We start from the raw sequence: 22,532 nt of genomic DNA, 5'->3' as shown, positions 1-22,532 counted from the left end.
GAGGGCTCCCTATGTGCCAGGACTGTGCTAGAGGTACTACTACATGCAAAGATGAAGTAAGTCCCTTGACTTCAAAGCCCTCAAAGACTGGAGGGACGGGAATAATTTTAGTTAACTATGGCAAATCAGACATCCCCGAGGTCACCTAGAAAGATTTTAGATTATTAAAGTCTAAAGTAATTTACAAGCAGAAAGTCTATATCCTCTGAGTGAGGACTTGCTCAGCAATTCTAAATCAGACTAAGTTTGAGAACAGAACAAGAGAAAGGAAAGAGAAAGGGAGCAAAAAGGGAGCAAGGTGAGCCAGGTAGGGGTTTTTAAGTTTCTTGCCTCTGTCCATTAGTTTTGAGTTCATTCATTCAACAATCGTACCAAAGTCCTCCTAGCCACAAAGTGGCGACTCCAAAACCTCACCTACATTTTTGACCTTGTCTCTAACTTCTAAGAGAAAACTGAGGCTATGTGGCAACAATGTCCTCAATTTCTCAGCTGCCTACCACCAAGTTCCCCCTTACAAATTTATGTTTCCCCCATCCACATTTCCTTTCTTCCTGTCTCAGAGGAAGCTGAGTTCCCATACAGATCCACAATTAATCCCTCCATCTGTAGTCTAAAGCATATTCTGCCTCGTTTCCTTGAGACCTAGTTCATTAATTATTTCCAAATTTCTCCTTTCCATTCCAGACAAGCTGTTTGAAAGAAACCTCTAAATCCTAGTTCTATCTTCTTACTTGTAGTTAACTACCAAACTTACTGCATCTGGCTTCTCCCTCTACTATCCTGCTATAATTCCTCTTGCTACTGATCTTACTAAAGTTACAAATGACCAACTGACATTTTTCAGTTCTCAATTTTATTTGCAATTCATCCTTCATAAAACACTTGTAGCAAGCAGATTTATAAGATGGTCCTCCAAGATTCCAGGCTAGAAGGAAAACAGTATCCTTAGTCCTATAATTGCAATTCTGTCAATAAGAATGAGCTTGAAAATGGATTTGAAACCCTGAACAGAGAACCCACTCATGTTGTACCAGACTTCTTACCTACAGAACTGTAATTTAATAAATGAATGCTGTTTCAAGCCATTAAGCTTGTGGTAATTTGTTACACAGCAGTAGAAAACAGAACAGGATTCCATTTTCCTTGACGACACTGCTTTCCTGGTTCTTCTAAAGTTTCTTCTCAGTCTCCTGGCCATAAATACAGCTTCTCCCAGGGTTCTCCTAATTCTACACTCTCCCTAGGCAATGTTATGTTCATCAGCCAAGAAATTAAGTTCATCGCTACCTAGGTTACCAGACCAAATCTTTTTGCTAAACTCCAAACCACTATATAACTAATAACTTCTCTAGCTAAGGGTCCTACAGCACCTCTTCTCCCACAAATGTGCTTCTGCCTTTATTCCTGGCTTACTTATCTTCATCTTATTTAATAATGCCACCATCCATCTAGTCACTCAAGTTGGGAATCTCAACATGACTTTGTCCCTTCCCTTCTCCCTCACTGAGGTACAAGTCCAACTGGTCCCTAAAACTTATTAATTCTGCCTCCTAAATTTCTGATTGACATCCTCCTCCTCTTTATTCACAGCTGATACAATACTTCACCTAAATTATGGCAGTAATATCCTAATATCTCCCATCTAGGACCCTTCCAAATGTGGCTTCCATACTAAAGACTAAGTAATCATTGAAACACAATTTTTACCATGTTATGTCCCTTCCTAAAACTTTTTTTAATTTTTTTATTTATTAATTTTAAAGAAAGAGAGGAAGGGAGGGAGGGGAGAAAGAGAGAGAGAAATATCGATTTGTTGTTCCACTTACGTATGCATTCATCGGCTGCTTCTTGTGTGTGCCCTGACCAGAGATGGAACCTGCAGCCTTGATGCATCAAGACAACGCTCTAACCAGCTGAGACACCCGGCCAGGGCTTCCTGAAACTCTTAATTACCTTCTCCTTGCCAAGAGGATAAAACACAAAGTTAATCTCCTATTTTTCTCCCCAACTATCCCTACTACAGGTCCGTAAATGGACCATGTTCTTCTACTTTAATGCCGCTGCACATTTCCTTCTGCCTGAAATAACCTTTCTATGTCCTGATAATCTAGTCTACCCACCCATGGGAACCCAGTCAAAATGTCACCTCTTCGACGCTTTCCCTGACCATGTGAGCAGAACTGCTCATTCCCTCCTTCATATATCTCTGTAACACACACATACCTCTATCGCAACATTCTTCATACTTTAGTGTAATTATCTGTTTACATATCTTTCCTAGAATAGCTTTGGGATTAGGACTATATTCATATTTGTAACCCAGGCTCTGGGCCTGAAACATAAAGATAAAAGTTTGTTGACCAGATCAAAGAACAAAGTATCTTTTACCTCAATTTATAGAGGCTGAGAGCACACCTTTAACATTAGATGAAGAGACATACTCTTGCCATACCTATGTTTAATGACAATATATTTGATGTTTAATGAAGATATTCCATACAAAATATTAATTTTGGTGCAATTAACTTACTCTTTCTTATGTTGAAGGACATTTGTTTACAAATTTCCACTGTTTTCCAAACTGAGTGTTTCCTTAAGCCATATTTCTAAAGAAAAATATTACTTGGTTGAAAGGCATAACATTAAGGCTTTAGATACATATTAACAAATTATTTAAGAAAGATTGCAGCACTATATACTTCCTTGAGAACTGAACTTCTAACATGAAAACAATGTATGAATAGTGTATATAGTAAAGAATAACATATTACTATTCTGATAACAACATAATGCAGAAAAACATCTCTACTCTCTTGATAGGCCAAATAAGGTTAAGTCCCTTTCAGCATCCTAGTTAATACTTTGTCAGTCTTCTTCATCTTACCTTCCTATGATAATGAAATAGTGAAGGTAAATTTATCTGTTTTTAGTTTTTTATTGAATTTATTGGGGTTACATTGGTTACTAAAATTCCATAGGTCTCAGGTGTACAATTCTATAACACATCATCTGTGTATTGTACTGTGTCTTCACCACCCCAAGTCATGTTTCTTTCCATCACCACTCATCTCTCCTTTACCCTCTCCTGGTTCCCCTGCCCCCAGTTCCCTCTGGTAATGATCATATAGTTGTCTGTCTATGAGGTTTTCTGCTTGTTTGTCTTGCTCAATCTAGTGAAGGTAAATTTAAATACTTATAGTCTATGTTTACTAGCTAGAGATTCCATTTCAAATTATGACATGCAAATGTGTACGTGTGTATTCTATTTGAGAAAAAAGATAAATAGCTTCATCTATGTTCCCTATGTTTGTAGACTTCAATTGTAATTAATTCTATTTTAAAACCTAATGTTTATGAAGGTGGTCAAAGCATACAAACTTCTAGTTATAAAACAAGTCACGAAGATGTAGCATACAGAGTAGTGTCTATAGTTAATAATACTACATTGTATATTTAAAAGTTGCTATGAGGGTAGACCTTAACAGTTCTCATCACAAGAAAAAAATTATAACTGTGTGATGACTGATCTTACCTAGACTTACTGTGGTGATCCTGTTGTAATATAGTACTTATGTCAACTATATTTCAATTTAAAAAATGAAAAAGTATTCATGTATATTTCCTATATCTGTGTTCATCTTGGGTCTGAATAATGCTCAGATCATGTATTTTTACATAAAAAAGTTCTATGCATCAAAATTTGTGTACTTATAAACTAAAGTTATACTCTTTAAAAAGGCGCTCCACACTATTTTCAGTTTTAATCCAAAGGTAAAATGAGTCCCCTTACCAGAATGTCCCCTCCTTTACAAACTTTTTGATACAACATACTACCCTTTAGTCAATGATAGCTTACTCATTTTCCTACTGTTGTTATGATAACTCAGTAACAAGAACCCTCTGGAGACTTCAAAGATTGCAGAATGATTTCAGAAAATATAGTTAAGCTTTATATGGGTCATTTCTTCTCCTCCCGTAATAACTGCCATTTATATTTTCAGTTCATTTAAAAATTATTCTCGAAGACCAGGTGTTCTTTCAGAAGACTTCAGATAAGCAAATGCTACTGAGTTAATGGCTTAAGTTGTTCTCCAAATCCCCCAACAGTTTCACCATTTCACTTTAAATGCTGTTTAAAAGTTGCCCTCATCAAATTGGAATCAACAAGCACCTCTCAAAGAGCTGGCCTTAGAGATATCACCAGCTTTCACACTTTCAACTTCCATCCCCAAAGTTTTAGCTACAGTTTTGAGCATTTTCCAAACAGCTGTCCAACTGTCTACTGGACATTTCCATGTGCAAGTTTCATCATGTCCCTCATCATTATCTATGGGGCAAAAGTCAAAGGTTTACCCTAGTATTTAGTAGTTAGGGCTCTCCCCTTTAATACCAATCTATGTTCACAGATGGCATTATTGCCACTTCTCCAGACAAGCTGGACTACTGATGGTCCTGAGCCTTGCTGTTACAGATCTCAAATGGAATGCCCTTCTCAACCACTCTGTTATCCTAACCTCACCTTTCTGCAGATCCTAGTTCAAACACCAGTTCCTGACAATAGCATCTATCTGTACCACACATTTATTGCTTTACATTTCTATTTACCTTTTCTGGTACAATTATGTTAATTCTTCAACTACAACACTAAGCTTCTTGAGAGAAGGCATTACAACTTATGCTTTTGTACTTCCGTAGATCTGGTTGAATATCTGGCAGGAAACTTAGTGATAAGAACTACAATTATGAAGCATATACTGTGTGCTAGATACAATGCTAAGTGCTTTGCAAATATTCACTTAATCTATGTAATAAATTTATGAGGTAAATACTATTATTGTCTGTAAGTCCAAATGACAAAATGAAAACTTAGAAAGGTGATTTACCTACACAAGGTAGTGTCAGAACTAGGACCTAATTTCAGGTTTGTCTGACTGTGCAGCTGTCTTTTGGTTAGTGACTCATAAAAGGAGGTCCTCCTGTCCTATTTGATCCATACAGCCCAGGAGACAGCTTGGGCTTCAAAGGTGTGAAAAGAGGGCAAACTGTGGTTCAGCAACTTTTCCTTCTCCCATTGACACAAAGCTTTTATATAATGACTTTTGCCTGAAAACCAGAGATAAGCTCTAGCCAAAGGGTTCCAAATTCCACCAATGGGCAAGACCCAGTCCCACTCCAGAACATTCTAAAACAGCATGATTCTCTTGAAGATGATAAATCATCAAAAGAAATGCATTTAATCTTCAGGATTCTAGAAAGCAAGGCTGGTTCAGGCCTGAAAATGGTAAAAAAAAAAAAAACAACCTTTTTTGCCACAATCTCTGCTTTAACTGCCAGTAATTAATAGGTGCTGTATACATTGAGTCCCAGGGATCATCAAAACAAATGGAAGGGCAATCAGTGGTCAGTGTGTCTACCCAGGAAGCCCTTGGATCCTACTATTTGAAACCAAGTGGCATTTGTGTAATACCCATGCCTTACATTCACAGAGAGGATTTTACTTTACTAAACTCCTTTACCTTTATTATCTCACTTTTTGTTAACAGTCCTGTGCAGTGGACAGACAACGTAGACAGGGCCCTTCATGTTCACTTTTGCAGATTATACAATATACCAACAGGCTGGCCAAGGAGTCCAGTGGAGACTAAAATCTAGCACGTGCTCTGCTCGCCAAGCTCGTGAACCTTAGAGCTGCATCTGCTAGAAAAGGAGGTACCTTTTTCTAATTTCCACAAAAGGATGGTATAAACAGGTGACAGCACTTGACAATGACTGTTGGGATCCCTACTTGGATGTCAATTATACCTGAATAAAACTGGAAGAAAAAAAAAAAAAGATGTGGAAACCCAGATTCGGAGATGTTACAAAATAATTAATAAGTGGTGGATGCAAGATTAGAATTCCAGTCTTTCAACTCACTGTTAGCATGCTTTCTCAACCACACTAGGAGACTCCCATTTGATTCAGTTTAATGTAGGCTGTATCATGTGGCAGACTGGATCCTTAACACTTGCTCCAACCAGCTGAACCAAAACCCAGAGTCTTTGGTGTAGCTCTGTCCTGTAGCTCTGTTCTCTTACCAAGGAAGCTGAGAAACAGTTATGTGTGCCAACTATACCAAGAGGGATACTTTCCATAGATCTCCTACCACTTTCGGAAAATCAAGTTAGACCACCCACCCTGATGTTAATGGTTCATGACATCACCAGAGTGGCAAGAAGTCAACATTTTTTATATTACTGGAGGTGGCGTGTGGAAGGGACATAGGATATGAAATCCAATTATCTAAATTTGATACTTGCATTACCATTAGCTGGCTGGTTCTGAAACATAGCAATAACATATTTTCTGAGCACATCCTATTTGACATGCCATGTACTTTGTTTACATGGTGAATAATTTTACACAACCCTGTGAGGCATGTTCCTTCATTATCCCCATTTCACTGACGAAGATATTGAGGGTCTGGGAAGTTCAAGTAACGTATGCTAGTTATACTGTTGGGAAGTGGAGGTGCTAGGATTCAAATCATGGCAATACAGTATGACTCTAAAACCCCTGTTCTCAATTTTTCAGGCTTTGTTTCTTCTACAATAAAACAGAGAAGATAACAGCCACCCTACCTATATAAGCAGTATTAGTGTGTATGAGGGTATTTTAAATAGATAGCGAGACATTAAAGATCAATGTATGAAATCCAAAACTAATACTTACATGCAAATGGTTTTATCTAAAAGGTCCACACTCGAGTAAAGATTTCCTTGCCTTCTTTCCACTTAATATTGGGAGTCAAATGAGTTGTGTTAAACCCATACTTATTCGAGCATCAATAACCTTGCTATCCAGACATATCTGACCCCACCTCTTTTCATATCCTACATTTCTGTGCAGAATACAGTGGGACACATCTTTAAACTGCCACAGAATATAGATTTTATTATTAGTTTCAAAATCTATGTACTGAGAAAAGCTCTTCAGCATCTGGTGGTGAGGACTATGATCATGTTTACACAAAGATGACAGCCCATGCAGGCATCTAGCTATGCAGTTTACGTGCCTTATCAGTTAATCCTCATTATAACCTTAAAAGAGAAACTATCATTCTTCTCATTTTTCAGATAAGGAAACCTGGGCTTAGAAATGCTAAATAATTTGCCCGAGGTGACATAACTAGTGGGTGAATAAGCTCAGGTCTATTGTGACTCAAAAACTCAAGCTCTAAAGCTTAACTCTCATCCCTCACCTGATGCCACACCCAGACACCACCAGGAAGACTAAAATCAATGCCCACATTTTCTTTACAATCAACCTTCTGCTTCTTGTTGCTTCTTCCTTTAGTGGCCATATTTTTTTCCTAAACCAGAAGTAAAAACGTGTGGTCTAATGATCTAACATAATTAAACTTCAGAAAAATCCAGGACCTGCGGTTGTTGGGCCTTTGTCTTTCTCCCCCATAACTGATCACCTAGATTGAACGAGCCCTATTCAGATTGTTCTCCTCTTCTCTTTTGAGCCCAGGCCTGGCCCCTCTTAGTGTTACATCCATTTCCCAAACAGAGGCCTCTCTAGTTAAACTTTTTTTTTTTTCCAAAAACAAGCAAAAGTTTGTTTAGAACGTCACAGAGGTAGAAGAAGTGAGTTGTGGAAGACGTGCGACAGCTTCACTGTGTGGACTTAGGAAACAAGTTATAGAGGCAAAAGAGGGAACTTAGGAGAAAGAAAGCAAGGATATACATGCTTGGGGGGGAGGAATGGGGGAAAGGCTCTGGAGTGTTCCAGAGAGAATCGCCTCTACTTCAACTCTTCACCCAAAAGCCTCAGAGCATCTTAAAGAATGACACCTCAATTACCATCCTGAAGAATTTCTCTTTCAAAAAAAAAAAAAGATAAAAGGAAGAAAGGTTTCTTTTCCTTTTTTTTTTTTTTTTTTTTTAAATAAGAAGTCCTAAAGACATCCCTTTGAAACATCCCTCTCTTCTAGTACTGGCCTCTCCTAGGGGAAGGAAGCGGGAGGAAAAGAGTTTATCTCTTCTCTCAAGGAGAGGCACTGTTTTGCTTCTCCTTTCTAAAGTGGCTCTTCATTGCAGTGTGCAGTGTAGGTCCTCCCAGAGAGAACAAAAAAAGAAAGCAGAGCCCAAAACTTCATGTGCAGAAATAATGTGCAAAAGTCATTCATTCAACGCAGATCTTCCTTCACGGAGGTAAAGGAGAATGATTGTTGAAAAAATAAAAATAAGAAAAGATCAGGTAAGTATAAGTGCTATAAAGGACAAAAGAGTGATGTGATTGAGAGAATCTGGCAAGGTATTTAGGTTAGATGGTTATTAAAGGCCTCAATGATGGAATGACACCTAAATTAAGCTCACACCTGAATTAAAAGAACCCATTCAATGTGAGGGATGTGAAGGATGTGAAGGAAACAGCTAACATGAAGATCCTAATGAAGGAATAAGCCTTTAGATCAGAGGCTGGCAAACTTTTTCTGTAAAAGGGCCATATAGTAAATATTTTAGTCTTTGCAAGTCACATAAGGTCTTCTTTGTTTTTGTTCTTTTTGCAGTTGTTTTAAATCCTTTAAAAATTTAAAAACCATTCTTAGTTCCCTGGCAGGATAAAAGTAGGCTTCTGGCAACATTTTGCCCCTGTCTTAGTTTTCTGACCCTGGCTTTGGAAGACCATCTAATCAACCATAGCCAGAGAGCAAGTAAACAAGGAGGAAAGTGGTACAAGATGAGGTCTCAAAGGTAGACAGGAGCAACATCATATAGAGCCTTTTGAGCTGAATTAAAATTTTGGGTTTTGTTCTAAGTGTGATAGGAATCCCTTGGAGAGTTTTGAGCAGGGCAGTGACGTGAGATGATTTATGGCTTAAAAAGACCACCAGGGTTCTGTGTGAAAAACAGACCATGGTGGGTTTAAGAGTGGAAAGAGAGAGACAGTTGATTAGGAGGTCAGCTATTATATCATCCAGGCAGGACAGGATGAGGGTGCTGGTGGTAGATACCTAAAGAATTAAACAGAAGTAAAGTGAACACCCTCAGTGAAAGCTATGTTTATCACTGGTACACAAAATCATGGAAGGATTATTGAAATTTTACTTTAAAATCAAAAGAGTAGTAAAATATTAAGTTTAATTCATAGGAAAATCTTAGTACTCACATTTGTAGCCATATTTTGACAATATTTGTAGTAATATTTGTAGCAATATTTGATTTATTGATTTTTTTGACTCCAAAAGATTTTTTCCTCTCTTTTCCTACCGAAATGATTCAGTTTTTCCTCTGGTTGTTTTTTTTTTTTTTTCCTTTTTTTTTAATGCTCTGAGAATGGCAGTTTTACCACTTATTTTTTATTTTATTTATTTATTTTTAGAGAGGGGGGAGGGAGAAGGAGAAGGAGAGAACCATCAATGTGCAAGAGATACATCGATCACTTGCCTCTCGCATGCCCCCACCTGGGGACCTGGCCCAAAAACCAGGCATGTGCCGACTGGGAATTGAACCAACAACGTTTCAGTTTGCAGGCCAATCCACTCGATCCACTGAGCCATACCAGCCAGGGCTCCTCTGGTTCTTGATACTCATTATTTTCCCCATTTCACCTAAATGATTATAAAGTATACTTAAAATGTTCCTCTCATTTCAGAATGCACTGCAGTCAACCAAAAGATAACTGCTCTTTTAAAATCTGACAAACTTCCAACTTTCCTTGGCAACACCCCCCTCTTTAAGCTTTTCCCATGAGGAACTTGTAAATGTAGGTGGTTCACATACCATCCAAACTCATTTTCTTTTTCTTTCTCTATAAAAATAGAGAACTTCTGGGAGTTTTTGAGAATTCATCAAGCTGTACACTTAATTTGGGCACATTTTTGTATACTTGTTAAGATTTTTTTTAATTTGGAGGAAAAAAACAAAAACAAACAAGCACATGCACACACACTCACACACACAGAGGTTCCACGATGGCAATCTTTAGAGAACAGGCAGATGAGATAGTGTCAAAAGTTGAGTTTCTTAGACAAAATCTAAGACCAGGTTTTGCAGGCAAATGATTTATTGGGGCAGGCCAAAACTGGCAAGTATACCTGCAATGAAATGAGGAAGGCAGAAAGAGTCAGAGGGAGACACTGATCTCCAAAGTGGTTGCAACTGAATACTCAGCTGAGCCTGTGATGAGCTGTGCAGCTGGGGTGGTCTCCCAGATTTGTCCTCAAATGAAGCAACAAACCTGAGTCTCCTTTTCCCCACCCTAGTACACTGGTGGTAGGAATGCAGACTGGTACAGCCACTGTGGAAAACAGTATGGAGATACCTCAAAAAATTAAAAATGGAACTACCTTTTAACCCAAGAATTCCACTGCTGGGAATATATCCTAAGAATTCCAAAGAACTTATGCACCCCCATGTTCACAGCAGTGTTATTACAATAGCCAAGAGTTGGAAACAGCCTAACTGCCCATCAGTAGATGAGAGGATTAAAAAACTTACTTTGTGGTAAATTTACATAATGGAACACTAAGCTGCAGAGAAGAAGAAGGAATTCCTACCATTCGGGAACTGGAGAGCATTATGCTAAGTGAAGTAAGCCAGTCAGTGAAAGACAAATACCATATGATCTCACTTATAAGAGGAATCTAATGAACAAAATAAACTAATGAACAAAATAAACTAATGAGCAAAATGGAACCAGAGGCACAGAATTACAGAATAGACTGACAACAGTAATAGGGGAGGAGTGAGGTGGGGACTGTTTGAAAGTGGTGAAGAAATTAGTCAAAGAACATATATGAAGGACCCATGGACATGGACAACAAAGTGAGGATTGACTATGGAAATGAGGAGCAGGCTGGACAGAGGGAGGACGAAGGGGGAAAAACTGGGACAACTATAAGAGCATAAACAATAAAAAAAAAAAAGAAAAGAAACTTGCATCTTCGCATCTTAAATCAGCCAGTTACTTACTGCCTATGGGCTCTTGGGGGCATAACCTTAGGATGCAGAATCCTTCCATCTCTTATGAACATTAATTTCTAATGAGTGAGAGACTTTAAACAGCCAATTCCATGATAAAAAATTTCATGGCAGTTGTGATAAAAATGCTATGAAAAAGTATCCAATGTTATAAAACCATTGAGATGTGGAGACCTGGATTGGGGGTCATCGCACAGTTTTCTAAAGTCAGTAAACTGAGCCTTAAAGAACGAAATGATAAAGTTCAGAGAAAGTATGTTCCATGCAAACAATACCATGCTTCTTCCTACTTCCCAGCTCTGAAGAGAAGCAGCATGGTATGTTCAAGGAACTAAAGAAAAAAGGCAATAGCTGGCATGCTAGGGCTCAGGGTGGAGCTAGGGAACCGAAGACGGGTTGAGGGTGGGTGGGGAGCTTGGGAAAGAAAGCAAAGGCAATACACAGCCATTTGAAGTAAGGTCTATTTTACTTTTTTTTTTTTTTTTTACTTTTCATTATGAAATCATTTCAGAATTACAAAAATGTTACAAAAAAAGAATTTCCCTGTACTTTTATCCATATTCTCCAAATATTAACATATTGTTGACCACAGTATTATCAAAATTGAAAAAGTTAACAATGATTTAATACTATTATGTAATTCACAGACCTTATTTTGCCTATTGACCCGCCAATATCCCTTCTAAGAATCCAATCCAGCATCACATAGTGCACCTAGCCATCACATCTCCTTAGTCTCCTTTAATATGGGACTTCACACTTCTCAAGAGCATGGTCAGTTATTTGGTAGAATGTCCCTCAATTTTAGTGTATCCGATGTTTCCTCATGCATAAATCCAGGTCATACATACTTGGTAGTCATAGCACAGAAGTGATGTTTTGCCCTTTTTTAGTGCATCATTTTAGAAGAAATATGCTGTGGATTTGTCCTACTATGGTGATGTTAACTTTGAGCACTTGGTTGAGGCAGTGTCTGCCAGATTACTCCACTGTAAAGCTACTAGTTTTCCCTTTTTACTTAAATATTTTTGGGAAGATACTTCCTATGTGAATTTCTCAACATACTTTCATGCACCAATTTAATGATTCTTGCCTGCATCAATTATCCCTTTGGTGTTTTGCAAGTGGTGGTTTCCTGGTATAACCAAACCTTTTATATTAATTAAAATGTTACTATAAGGAAGAGTTTTTCCTTCTCCCTGATTTATTTGTTTATTTGCATTAGTATAGACTCTTAAATTCATATTTTATTCTATGGTTCTAATTCACTACTATTATCATTTATGTTACTTCCTAATTTGGCCATTGGGGTGTCTACAAGTTCTAGGTTCTTTTGACATGTCCCTATCATTTTCTGAGCACATCCCTACTTTCTGGCACAGGAGATGTTCCAGCCTTATATACTTTTCCTGCCCCAGTCTGGAAGTACCAATTTCTCCAAAGAGTCCTGGTTCCCTTTATTGAGGATAGCAGTCGGTATACTCATTGGTTCTGGGGTAGGACTGCCTTAGGCCCTCTAAGCAGATAGAACTACAAAGCATACATAGGCACACATCTGTGTGTGTTTATATACCTATGAAATCATGAGTTTGTATTGATACTTCTGATTGCAATCAAATATCACAGGGTTCATTCTAGCCTTAGAAGTGTCTCTTTTTAAAATTTACTAAATATTTACTGAACACCTGCCATGAGCTAAGCACTGTGCTATGCATTGGGGATATAATAATGAACAAAACAGATATGGTTTGATCCCTGCCCTCATGAGGCTTAGATTATGAAAGTCATAATTTACAGATTATTTCCCTTTTTTCCAAATTGCTAAATTTATGATTTCTACTGGCTACTTCTCACCAGGATTTAAACAAGCCAGAGAAGGATTTTAAGCCAATAACATGATCAGTCCTACATTTCTTAAAAGGTGATTCTACTAATAAATCAAAAGAAGAAAGAGTAGATTGGAGAGGTCAATTGTCAAATCAACTAAAGGGGGTAAAAGTGAAAGGAGAGGACCAATTATGAGACTGGTAAGTAGTCCAAGGTAAGAGATGACAGTTAAGGGGACGGAAGACAGGGACGTTGAAACAAATAAATGGATTTGAGAGCTATTTAGGAGATAAATGGACCATACTTGCTGACTGACTGAAGGGTAGGGGTATGAGGTGAGGGAGAAGGATGACTCAAGAAGGACTCCTAGGTTTTGGGGAGTATGTGCATATATATTGGCTCAGATTTCCATATATTGTAAATATATGACTACATGTCTCTTCCATTAAACTGTAAACAACATGATGGAAAGAACAGTGTAACAATGTATTATTCACATCTTTTTAACACCAATATCTCCTACAGTGTCAGAGGCACATAGTTGGAACTCAAGAAATGATGTTGAATAAATCATTGAATAGGTGATCTTCCTCAGACTTACCAAGTTGAGATTTCAGCTGTAGGGTGTCAAATTAAACATAATGCCTCCATAAAAGCCTAAAACTCTGTAAATGAAAGGAAACTATGCTGAATATCTATACTTCTAAAAGACTGTGTCCTAGTTTATTAGTTTATATGTATACTTTCTCTTCTATCATGAATTCATCTTACCCAAGATACGAAACCCAGAAGGTATAAAATAAAGGTAAACATTTGACTACAATAATAAAATTTCACTTTGTACCTATCAGATCACCAAAAATAAATGCCTATTAATTGCCTATCCCAGGCAGAGGGTAAGAGTAAGAGAAGCCCTATTTCCTCACCTCTCAAATAGGGCTATGGGGATTAGGTGAGATATTTCTGGCCTCAAGCAGGCATTCTGTAAAGGTTGACACTCTCTTTCTCTTTACACATCCATATGCTCTTCCTTCAAACCACTCCTCCACCAGGAAGCCTGCCCTGACTACTCTAATATGCAATAACTTCTTTTCTCTTCTTTGAGAAGGATACCTATCTATAAAGTTCTTCAAAACTGAATAATGGGTAATCCTGTGATATTAGTACTTATTTAACTATTCTCATGCTATAATAATACACTGTTTTCCAGCAGTCAGATATACCTGGATTCAAATATCAACTATGCCACTTATTTGCTATGACTTCATCTTTCCCATTTACAATGTTCTCACCAGTGAAATGGGAGACACAGCCACCCATCTGATAGGGTTGTTGTTAGGATTTGAGATAACGTATGTAAAAGGGCCCGCACATGCCACATAATTAGGTGTTCAATAAGTACATGCCAACAAGCATCCATTTAGGGCAGTTGTTAGATCTCTTTCAAATTTTAATCCTCTCCCATGTACAGCACTTCATAGCATGTCTTATACATGGCTGCTGCTTGATATTTTATTTATTCTACCTTTTCCAAAAAGGATCTAAGGCAGCTAGGTGCTCAACACATATTTGTTGAATGATTACAGGCCTCACTTTCCACTCAGATGTTCTTTCTTTCTGCTTTTTCATAGTAAGTAAAACACCACAACATTGTGACTTTGAAAGCCATTAATCATCCTTCACTTGCACCACAAATTTTCTTTTTAAATTTAATTAAAAAATTTTAAACTATAAAATACATGCCCATGGTGAAACATGAAAACACCATTAAGAGAGTAAAATGAAAAGTAGCCTCCTCTCCCCATATCCAGAGGTAATATTTTTTAAAAGTTATATATCCTAGCAATCTACTCACTTATACTTGCTAAATTAAAAAAAAAAAAAAACAAGTAAATGGGATAACACTATAAACACAATCTACTCCATGTGTTTTTCACTAAACATGTAGGCAGTATTTATTGGTTTTGGTATTTTGCAACTATTCTAAATTCTTTAAGTTATTCCTTAAAGATTTTCACTGATTTAGCATCATATGAATAAGTTCCATGGGGGTATTTTTGTCTCTTTTGCCCTACTCTATCCCAAGCATCTAAAATATTCCTGGAACAGCCCTGGCCAGGTAGCCAGTTGATTGGAGCATCATCCCAATACATCAAGGCTGAGGATGTAATCCCCAGTCAGGACACACACAAGAATCAACCAATGGAGCCCTGGCTGGGTAGCTCAGTTGGTTAGAGTGTCATCCCATACGCCACGGTTTCAGGTTTGATTCCCAGTGAGGGCACATACATGAATCAACCAATGAATGCAAATATAAGTTAAACAACAAGTCAATGTTTCTTCCTCTCTCTTTCTCTGAAATCAATCAATAAAAAAATTTTTTAAAAGAATCAACCAATGAATGCATAAATAAGTAAAACAACAAATTGATGTTTCTCTTTCTCTCTCTGTCTCTCTCTCTCTCTAAAAATATATATATATATATCAAGCACTGGCTGGTGTGGCTCAGTGGATTCAGTGCCAGCCTGTAAACCAAAGGGTAGCCAGTTTGATTCCCAGTCAGGGCACATGCTTGGGTTGCAGGCCTGGTCCCCAGTGGGGGGCATGCAAGAGGCAACCACACATTGATGTTTCTTTCCCTCTCTTTCTCCCTTCTTCCCCCCCTCTAAAAATAAATAAATAAATAAAATCTTTTAAGAAAATCAGTAACAAAAATTTAAAAGTACCTGGAACATAAATATATGGTCAGTAGGTATTTGCTAATGAATGTTCTTCCTTTTGAGGAATTGCTTTTATTCAAAGTATACTGCCCTCCCTTAGTCAAGTGGCAAGGAAGATTGATTCGATGCTCTCTCCTTCAATTTTGAATTTAAGCAGAATAAAAACATTGGAGTTTATACATTCTAGTGCTGAACCCAGTACAAGAGCATGGAATGTGCCTGCTACCAAGATTCTCTAGGGCAGCTGGTACTTAACTTTTCCAGCCTGGTTCTCCTGCCTCACTTTCAATTCTGTAGCACACCCATATCCTTCCAATGAATTTCCTTTTGCCGAAGTTAGCTCAGGGTTTCTCAACCTCAGCTCAATGGACATTTGGGCTACATAATTCTTTGCTGTGAGGGGCTATTCTATGCATTACGGTATATTTAGCAGCATCCCTGGTCTCTACACCAGATACCTGCAGCATCCCCTAGTGTAACAATCAAAAATACCTCCAGATAATAATGAATGTCCCCTAGGTGGGGCTGAATTAGCTAGAGTTGATTTCTAGGGAGTCCTAACTGATGGCTCAGCTTTAATATTATGTTACACGGATGACATATTGAGTCAGTCTACTAAAAAGGATTTTAAGGTTTTATATGGTGTTATTTTAAATAGCTTTATGGAGATATAACTTAAACACCATAAAATTCACCATTTAAAGGGTGTAATTCGGTGGCTTTTAGTATATTCACAGAGCTGTTCAATCATCACTATATCAATTTTAGAATACTTTCATTCTCAGTTGATGGGTATTTGGGTTGTTTCCACTTTTTGGCTATTGGGAATAATGCTGCTATGAACATTTGCATACAAGTCTGTGTGTATGTTTTTTATTTTTCATGGGTAGATACCAAGAAGTGAAATTAGTAGGTCAGGGGCTAATCACTTCTAAGATGAAAAACAACATTTTCTTTTTTTCTATTTCATAGGATTTGTAACAGAGCCAGGAAACATAATTTTCATGTAAATGCTAATATCAAATCCTTTTTAAAAAATAATAATGTTAATCACACAGATTTGCTATCAAAAGAACCGTGTCATATTACTTTCCAGTTTGGGGTTCATATAGAAATTTAGTGTAAATCATGAAACTGAGTTTGCACTGGCCTATTTAGTCAACATGCTAGGATCAAAACCCATTTTTTGAGAGAAATGCATATATCCATCTCCTGTGGCTGACAATTGCTTAAGAGATATACAGTAAGGGAAGGCTTACACAGTAGAAGCAATCACAGTAGAAGCAAGTAGGAATTGAAAATACCAAACACCCTGATTAAATTAAACATTTATTCCCTCTCTGAGTGGGGGGGCCTGTTTCTCATTCTATAAGAAAAAGGTGAAGCATTAATTATAATTCACCATGTAAATTCCCAAAGCCTTTCATAAAAGCATCTTTCAGAAATTGGAGGCCAAATAAACTTCTGGTCACAAGTTATTTTTCTCCCTGGCAAGGTACACTCTAGTTCAAATATATTCAGGAAGCAAACTTTAAACAGAGAGTTAAGAGCTGACTGTAAAATTGTACATAAAAAGGAGCTTAAAATACACGTTTTAACTTTAAAAAAAATCAAATATCTTCCAGCAGAAATTAGGCATAATCAAGGAAAAACTACCAGACGTCCTACTAATCACAACGCTGGAGGACTCCACAGGTTGCCCAAAAAGACGCATCCGTTTTGGCCAATAGCTCTTTCCTCCCGCCAAAGCTGTCCCTAGAGCGTCAGATAATAATCCGACCAGTGATTTGTGATTTTCCCCTTTTGATCACCCCCATCCTGACACACACACATCCACCTGCTTGGAGGTGTCAAGGGGACTAGAAATGGTTAACAGTGACCAGCAGCAGAGAGAAACAAACACCCCTGACAACCCACAGCTGAGTAAGCAAGAGCTGTTTATTCATGACCATGTCCCATTTGGAGACTGTCGGCGAGCCCTTGAAAGCCCAGGCACGTTTTGGAAGGTTCCTAGAGAGGCAGAGATCATCTTTTCTGCCCGCACCCCACCCCCAAACACAAAATGACTCGGGTGGGAACCGGCTGGTCAAGGTGGCCCCTGCCCCACGGACTAGAGCATCCGACCCCTAGCGAAGCTGTGTGACTCCCCCAAACAGGGTCGGGCGCGGCAGGAGTCTAGGGCTTCAGAAGGCACTGGTGCCGCCCCAAACCCGCCACGGTGACCGACGCCGCGGCCGGGGCAGGGGACCCCGACGAGAAATGGCCCTTCAGCCCCTTCCCCTCACCTGGCTCGGTCCCACCTGAGGGCAAGAGCTGAGCAGAAAAGAAACAGGCAGAAAGGGCTGACCTTGTTGCTACTGACAGTGGAGCGACACATCCTGCTGCTTCCTGGAAAGCGGCCCCAAGCACATTTTTCCCCCTGGAGGAAGGAAACAGGAGGGCGCCGGCCGGGCGAGGGACGGGCGCGGCGGCGGTGGTCCGGACTGGCTGTGCAGCCGCTAGTGGGGACCGTCCGAGGACTACATCTCCCAGGCTGCTCTGGGCTGCCTTGCGTCGCGACCCCGGCGCGCACGGAGGCGGCGACTCTTACCTCACAGAGGTAGCTCCTCTGCCGGCAGCAACTCGGCGCCCGCGGTCCATGGACCGGAACCCCGGGCCGACGGGCAGGAACCCCGGCCGCGATCGTCGCCTCCCCGCCCCAGGCTCCTCCTCCTCGCTCCCCGCCACCTCCTCCGGGCGTCCGCAGGCCGCGCACTGCTGCCGCCGGGCTCGCGGAGCTGCCCGGGGAGGCTGGGTGGCAGGTTCGCGGCTGTCGCGGGACTGAGGCCTACTCCGCCACTTCTCAGTGCTATTGTCCCTGGGCCCGGCCCTGACCGGGTTCACCGGCCTGGCGAGTGCGCCGGCTCCGCGGAAGATGCCGGACCAAGCACTACAGCAGATGCTGGACAGGTACGGGCAGCTTGGGGGAGCGCGCGAGCCGTGGAGAGCCGCTCCGGCCCTGTCCGCGTCCAGCCCGGAGGCTCCCCGCCAGCGGAGCCGGGCGTGCGGGGAGGAGTTCGGCTGTCTGGGGGCCGCGTGAGGGGCAGAAAGTTGCGGTTCGTACTTGGTGGGAGGGGGGGTGGGTGGGGGGAACGGAGCCCGCGGCCTGGCTGCGCCGACTTAAATAGCGAAACTTAGGGAGAGGCGTCTAGTATTGTTGGAACGCCGTTTTGAAATGGTAGGGACTCGTTGTAACCCACAGAATTAGTTTATTTTTCTATTTCTTACTCTCCTCCCCCAAACTATGTTGTAACACGTTTGTTAGTGATGTCACTGGCAAGAAGAACGAGACCATCTTCCAGGGAAATGATCCTTCTACAATTTTAGGGCTCTTTCGGAAAAACAAGGATAAACTATCTTTTGGTAAGACTGAGAGGATGACTTCAGCCCTCCTTCCCCCTCGTGCCATCCCCACGCCTATAATGTAAGGTCGAGAGTATTACCGAGGGACCTTTAAGGGTCAGTCCGCAGAAGAGGTTATAGAAAACAACCACACGAATCCAACACTGAACACTTAGCCTTATTTTAAGATTCATTGAGTTTAGGAGAAAGTTTCATCTATGTTGGGGCCAATCGCCCGTTGGCGGGGGGGGGGGGGGGGGGGTGGTCTGTGAAAGCAGATGAATCGCCCTCTGCTGTTCAAATTCTAGTCCTTGGGGTGCACCTTGAATTTTTGAAGCTTCAATCCACAATTTCCCCCTAGCCAGATCTCAATTTCCTGGCATAGCCAATGCTACAGGCTAATTCATAATGTTTATTTTTCCTTACAACTCTCAGTTTACCACTTGCCAACTAGTTCAGCAAGTGGTACAGCTCTTTGTGCTGAGCAAAGATTCAACTGTAAGGTGTTAAATGAAAGGTCTCCCTTAGTTGAGATTATATCCAGTTAAGTGCTGTTTGGATCTGCCACATCCAGGATGCAAATCACCCAAGTGTGTGTCTCCTCCCCGAATGAGATATTTCCTTTGGAACTTAGAATTTTGAGACATCTAAATTAATAGAAATCATGGTACTTTTTTCACTTGGGATGACCTAGTGATTCATCCAACTGACCTTGAGCATTCAGGTCAAGTTGTATTGACAACTCCTTTTTGTTTGTTTTAATGTAAGCTCCTGGAAGGCAGAAACTTAGTCATCATTATTTATTTTGAACCATAGAACAGAGCCTTGTACTCTGCAGGTTATCAATAAATACTCATTTTATGAACACCTGCATGACTTTTTTTTCCTTTTTTTATTTTGGTCTTTTCCCCCAGTTGTCTAGGGGGTCTGATAATATACCAGGGATTGGTTTGTTTGTTTTTGTTTTTTAATTACAATTTAGCATACTGGCAAACTGCATAGGACTATTGAAGAAATATGCCCAGAGGAAACTACCTCCTGCCACTGCCAGTTCCAGTCAGAAGACTCCATTCTCATGCAGGGTGTTTTATAATTTGGTAATTAAATACCTGAAGGCCTGCAGACTTACTTTAATGGGGGTGACTTTTTGAAAAGTATGTGTGTCCAAAAACTGACCTGGCTTTCAGATGTTCTTTGGAGATTAAAAGTAAAAAGCCGAGGTGTTAGCACTCCTTGAGCGAGGCATTTAAAACTTCTCAACAGAAATTTGGAAATTCTGGTTGCATTTACTGAAGCAGGTGACTATAATACTAGTTTACCCTCATCTTTACCTTTTTGACATACCTCAAGGTAGGTTCTTAAGATGGCATCGAAAGACCTTTATTATCTATTATTAAATCAGTACTTGGCAACCTGCCTCCACAGTAGAATCACCTGGGGAGCATTTTAAAGTATAGCTGGATGGCTGGCTCAAGACCAATTAGATTACAAATTTTTGGAGGATGGGTCCTGAGCATCTCTATTTTCAAAAGCTTTCCAGATGTTTCTTATGTGGTTGGAAAACACTACCTTAAACCCTAAGGGATTATTTCATGGTGAGAGAGAGTACAGTTTAGTGAGGAAAAACCTGGGCTACTTTAGAGACCAAAGTCTTGAAATTCTCATTTTGCCACTTACTAGCTCTGCAACTTTGGAGTTACCTTTATAGAATTGGAATATTCTAGCTCACAGGATGATATCAAATGAGAACAGGTGTAAGCACTTTATAAAACATTAAAATGTTACTCATGTATTAGGCACATAGAAGGTACTTAAGATTTTAGTGTAACAAACCAGTGTGGCAATTTTCCCCCCATCTCTTTCATAGTTACTGTAATAATCTGGGCTGGTCCAAAATGCAAGTTGAACACAAAGGTACTTGATGGGTTCATTTGAGGAATGCTGACAGCTTGTCGGGGCCCATAATTCTTGCCTTGTCTTTGGCTTCCCCCAGCTTGGTCTTTGGGTGGCAATTTTTGAGGAACAGAATTGAGCTCTGAAACCTGTTCATATGTTGATTTCTTCAATGCAGCTTTTATCCTGGACAAGAGTAAGGAAATAATATAATACATAATTGTTCTTTGGCTTCTAGATTAAAAGTTAGGTGCTTTATAGTGAATTAAACATTTGTACTTACTGAATCTATTTAATAAATATTGAGTGCCTACATATGCTCAGTACTATCCTAGGCCCTTGGTATATGGTAGTGAACATAACCAAAAAAATACTTATATGGAGCTTAAATTCTAGTGAGGTTTGTGTCCCATAAACTGTCAAATACAATAAAGATGGTGTTTAATTGTTAACTGAATGGTATTTTTAGTTTATACCACTCAGTCTTTCAGGGTTTTTAAACAAATGGCAACTTATTCATATCAGAAGTTGAATTGTCTTTTGTGAAATAAATAAACTTAATTTAGTGGTAGTTTATCTTGATACATTTTATTATTGCAGTATTTGTAGGTGGAAAGACTATACACATGTGTAGATATATAGTTTGCTTTTCTTTTTTTTTTTTGCCTTTCATTTTTATAAACAATAAGCAACTGTTTATATAAACTTTTACATTGCTGTCAGTAAACAATTGTTTGAGGGTAGTGGGAAAAGTGGTGTTTTTTTTTAGTGTCATGAATGATTTGGGGTCACAAATCATTGACTTGAAATTATAACCATTTATAAACTCAAACCCCTTTACATATTTAGCTCTCCGAACCTTGGTCAGTTTTCCTTGATTGCCACACTTCTTTAAGGAGGAATCTGTTACTATATTTCTCAAAATTAGGATTAAATGTGTATACAATACAAAGAATACAGTAACAAACTACAGGAATGGACCTCAGGTTCAAGGTCTGGGCCTGCTCAGAAATGCTTCTGGAAATTTGACTTTTGTGTACCTCGTCTCACAGTAAACACTCAAGAATTTGTTGAGGTTGTTTTGCATCACTTACTTGCACCTGGTGAGTAGGCAGGGAATGAAGCCAGTGTTTCCAGAACAGTCAGATGAAGGAAAAGCAAGTAGAATAATTTGCTCCCTGCCTGCCTCCTTTAGTGCAAAGTGATTTAGAATCTTTACTCTGTGAGGGTGTTAACCACAGATAAACTTTCCTTTGGAAATATTCTGGTAGGATCATACTATATTGTCTTCTGATTTATATAACCATCTTAGTTTCCATTAAAGCAACTTCTTATTCTCTTTGTAAATTGACATCACATCTTTAATCACCTCTATCCAATTTTGGCAATTACAGAGCAATACTTGGAATTAAATCATTAGGAATTAGTTCCCTGGCTGGGTTGCTCAGTTGGTTAGAGTGTCATCCCAATACACCAAGGTTGTGGGTTCAATCTCTAGTCAGGGCGCATACAAGAAGCAACCAATGAATGCATAAATAAGTGGAACAACAAACCAATATTTCTGTTTATTTCTCTCTCTCCCTCCCTCCTCCTCCCTTCACCCACAAAATCAATAAATTTTAAAAAGTCATTAGCAGTTAGTTATATTTACTTCCATCTGCATATACAAAGTAGAAACTCTACAAAGTCACCTTTGACCAGTATACCCAGTCCCACTATCATAAATGGGTTTATGTTCTTT

General features: G+C 39.4%; 2 protein-coding genes across 3 annotated transcripts in view; one reads left to right on the top strand and one right to left on the bottom strand.

Moving 5' to 3' along the window:
- The window catches only part of CPEB3 (cytoplasmic polyadenylation element binding protein 3), a 176,665-nt gene extending 158,585 nt beyond the window's left edge, over nucleotides 1–18,080 (bottom strand). The window contains exon 1 of one of the 2 annotated variants that reach the window (XM_053922457.1): nucleotides 17,865–18,080. The gene's annotated coding sequence lies outside the window, so the exon portion shown is untranslated. The remainder of the gene's footprint in view (nucleotides 1–17,864) is intronic. The other variant, XM_053922461.1, reaches the window with a different exon arrangement.
- A 248-nt stretch (nucleotides 18,081–18,328) lies between these two features.
- MARCHF5 (membrane associated ring-CH-type finger 5) overlaps nucleotides 18,329–22,532 on the top strand; it is a 56,638-nt gene continuing 52,434 nt past the window's right edge. Inside the window, exon 1 of the mRNA XM_024563406.4 lies at nucleotides 18,329–18,466. Coding sequence (XP_024419174.1) covers nucleotides 18,432–18,466 — 35 coding nt within the window. The 5' untranslated portion in view covers nucleotides 18,329–18,431. The remainder of the gene's footprint in view (nucleotides 18,467–22,532) is intronic.

This window comes from Desmodus rotundus, chromosome 4, assembly GCF_022682495.2.
Source record: "Desmodus rotundus isolate HL8 chromosome 4, HLdesRot8A.1, whole genome shotgun sequence".
NCBI classification, from domain to species: domain Eukaryota; kingdom Metazoa; phylum Chordata; class Mammalia; order Chiroptera; family Phyllostomidae; genus Desmodus; species Desmodus rotundus.
Note: the sequence above shows the minus strand (reverse complement) of the source record. Positions and strands in the feature narration are given on the sequence as shown.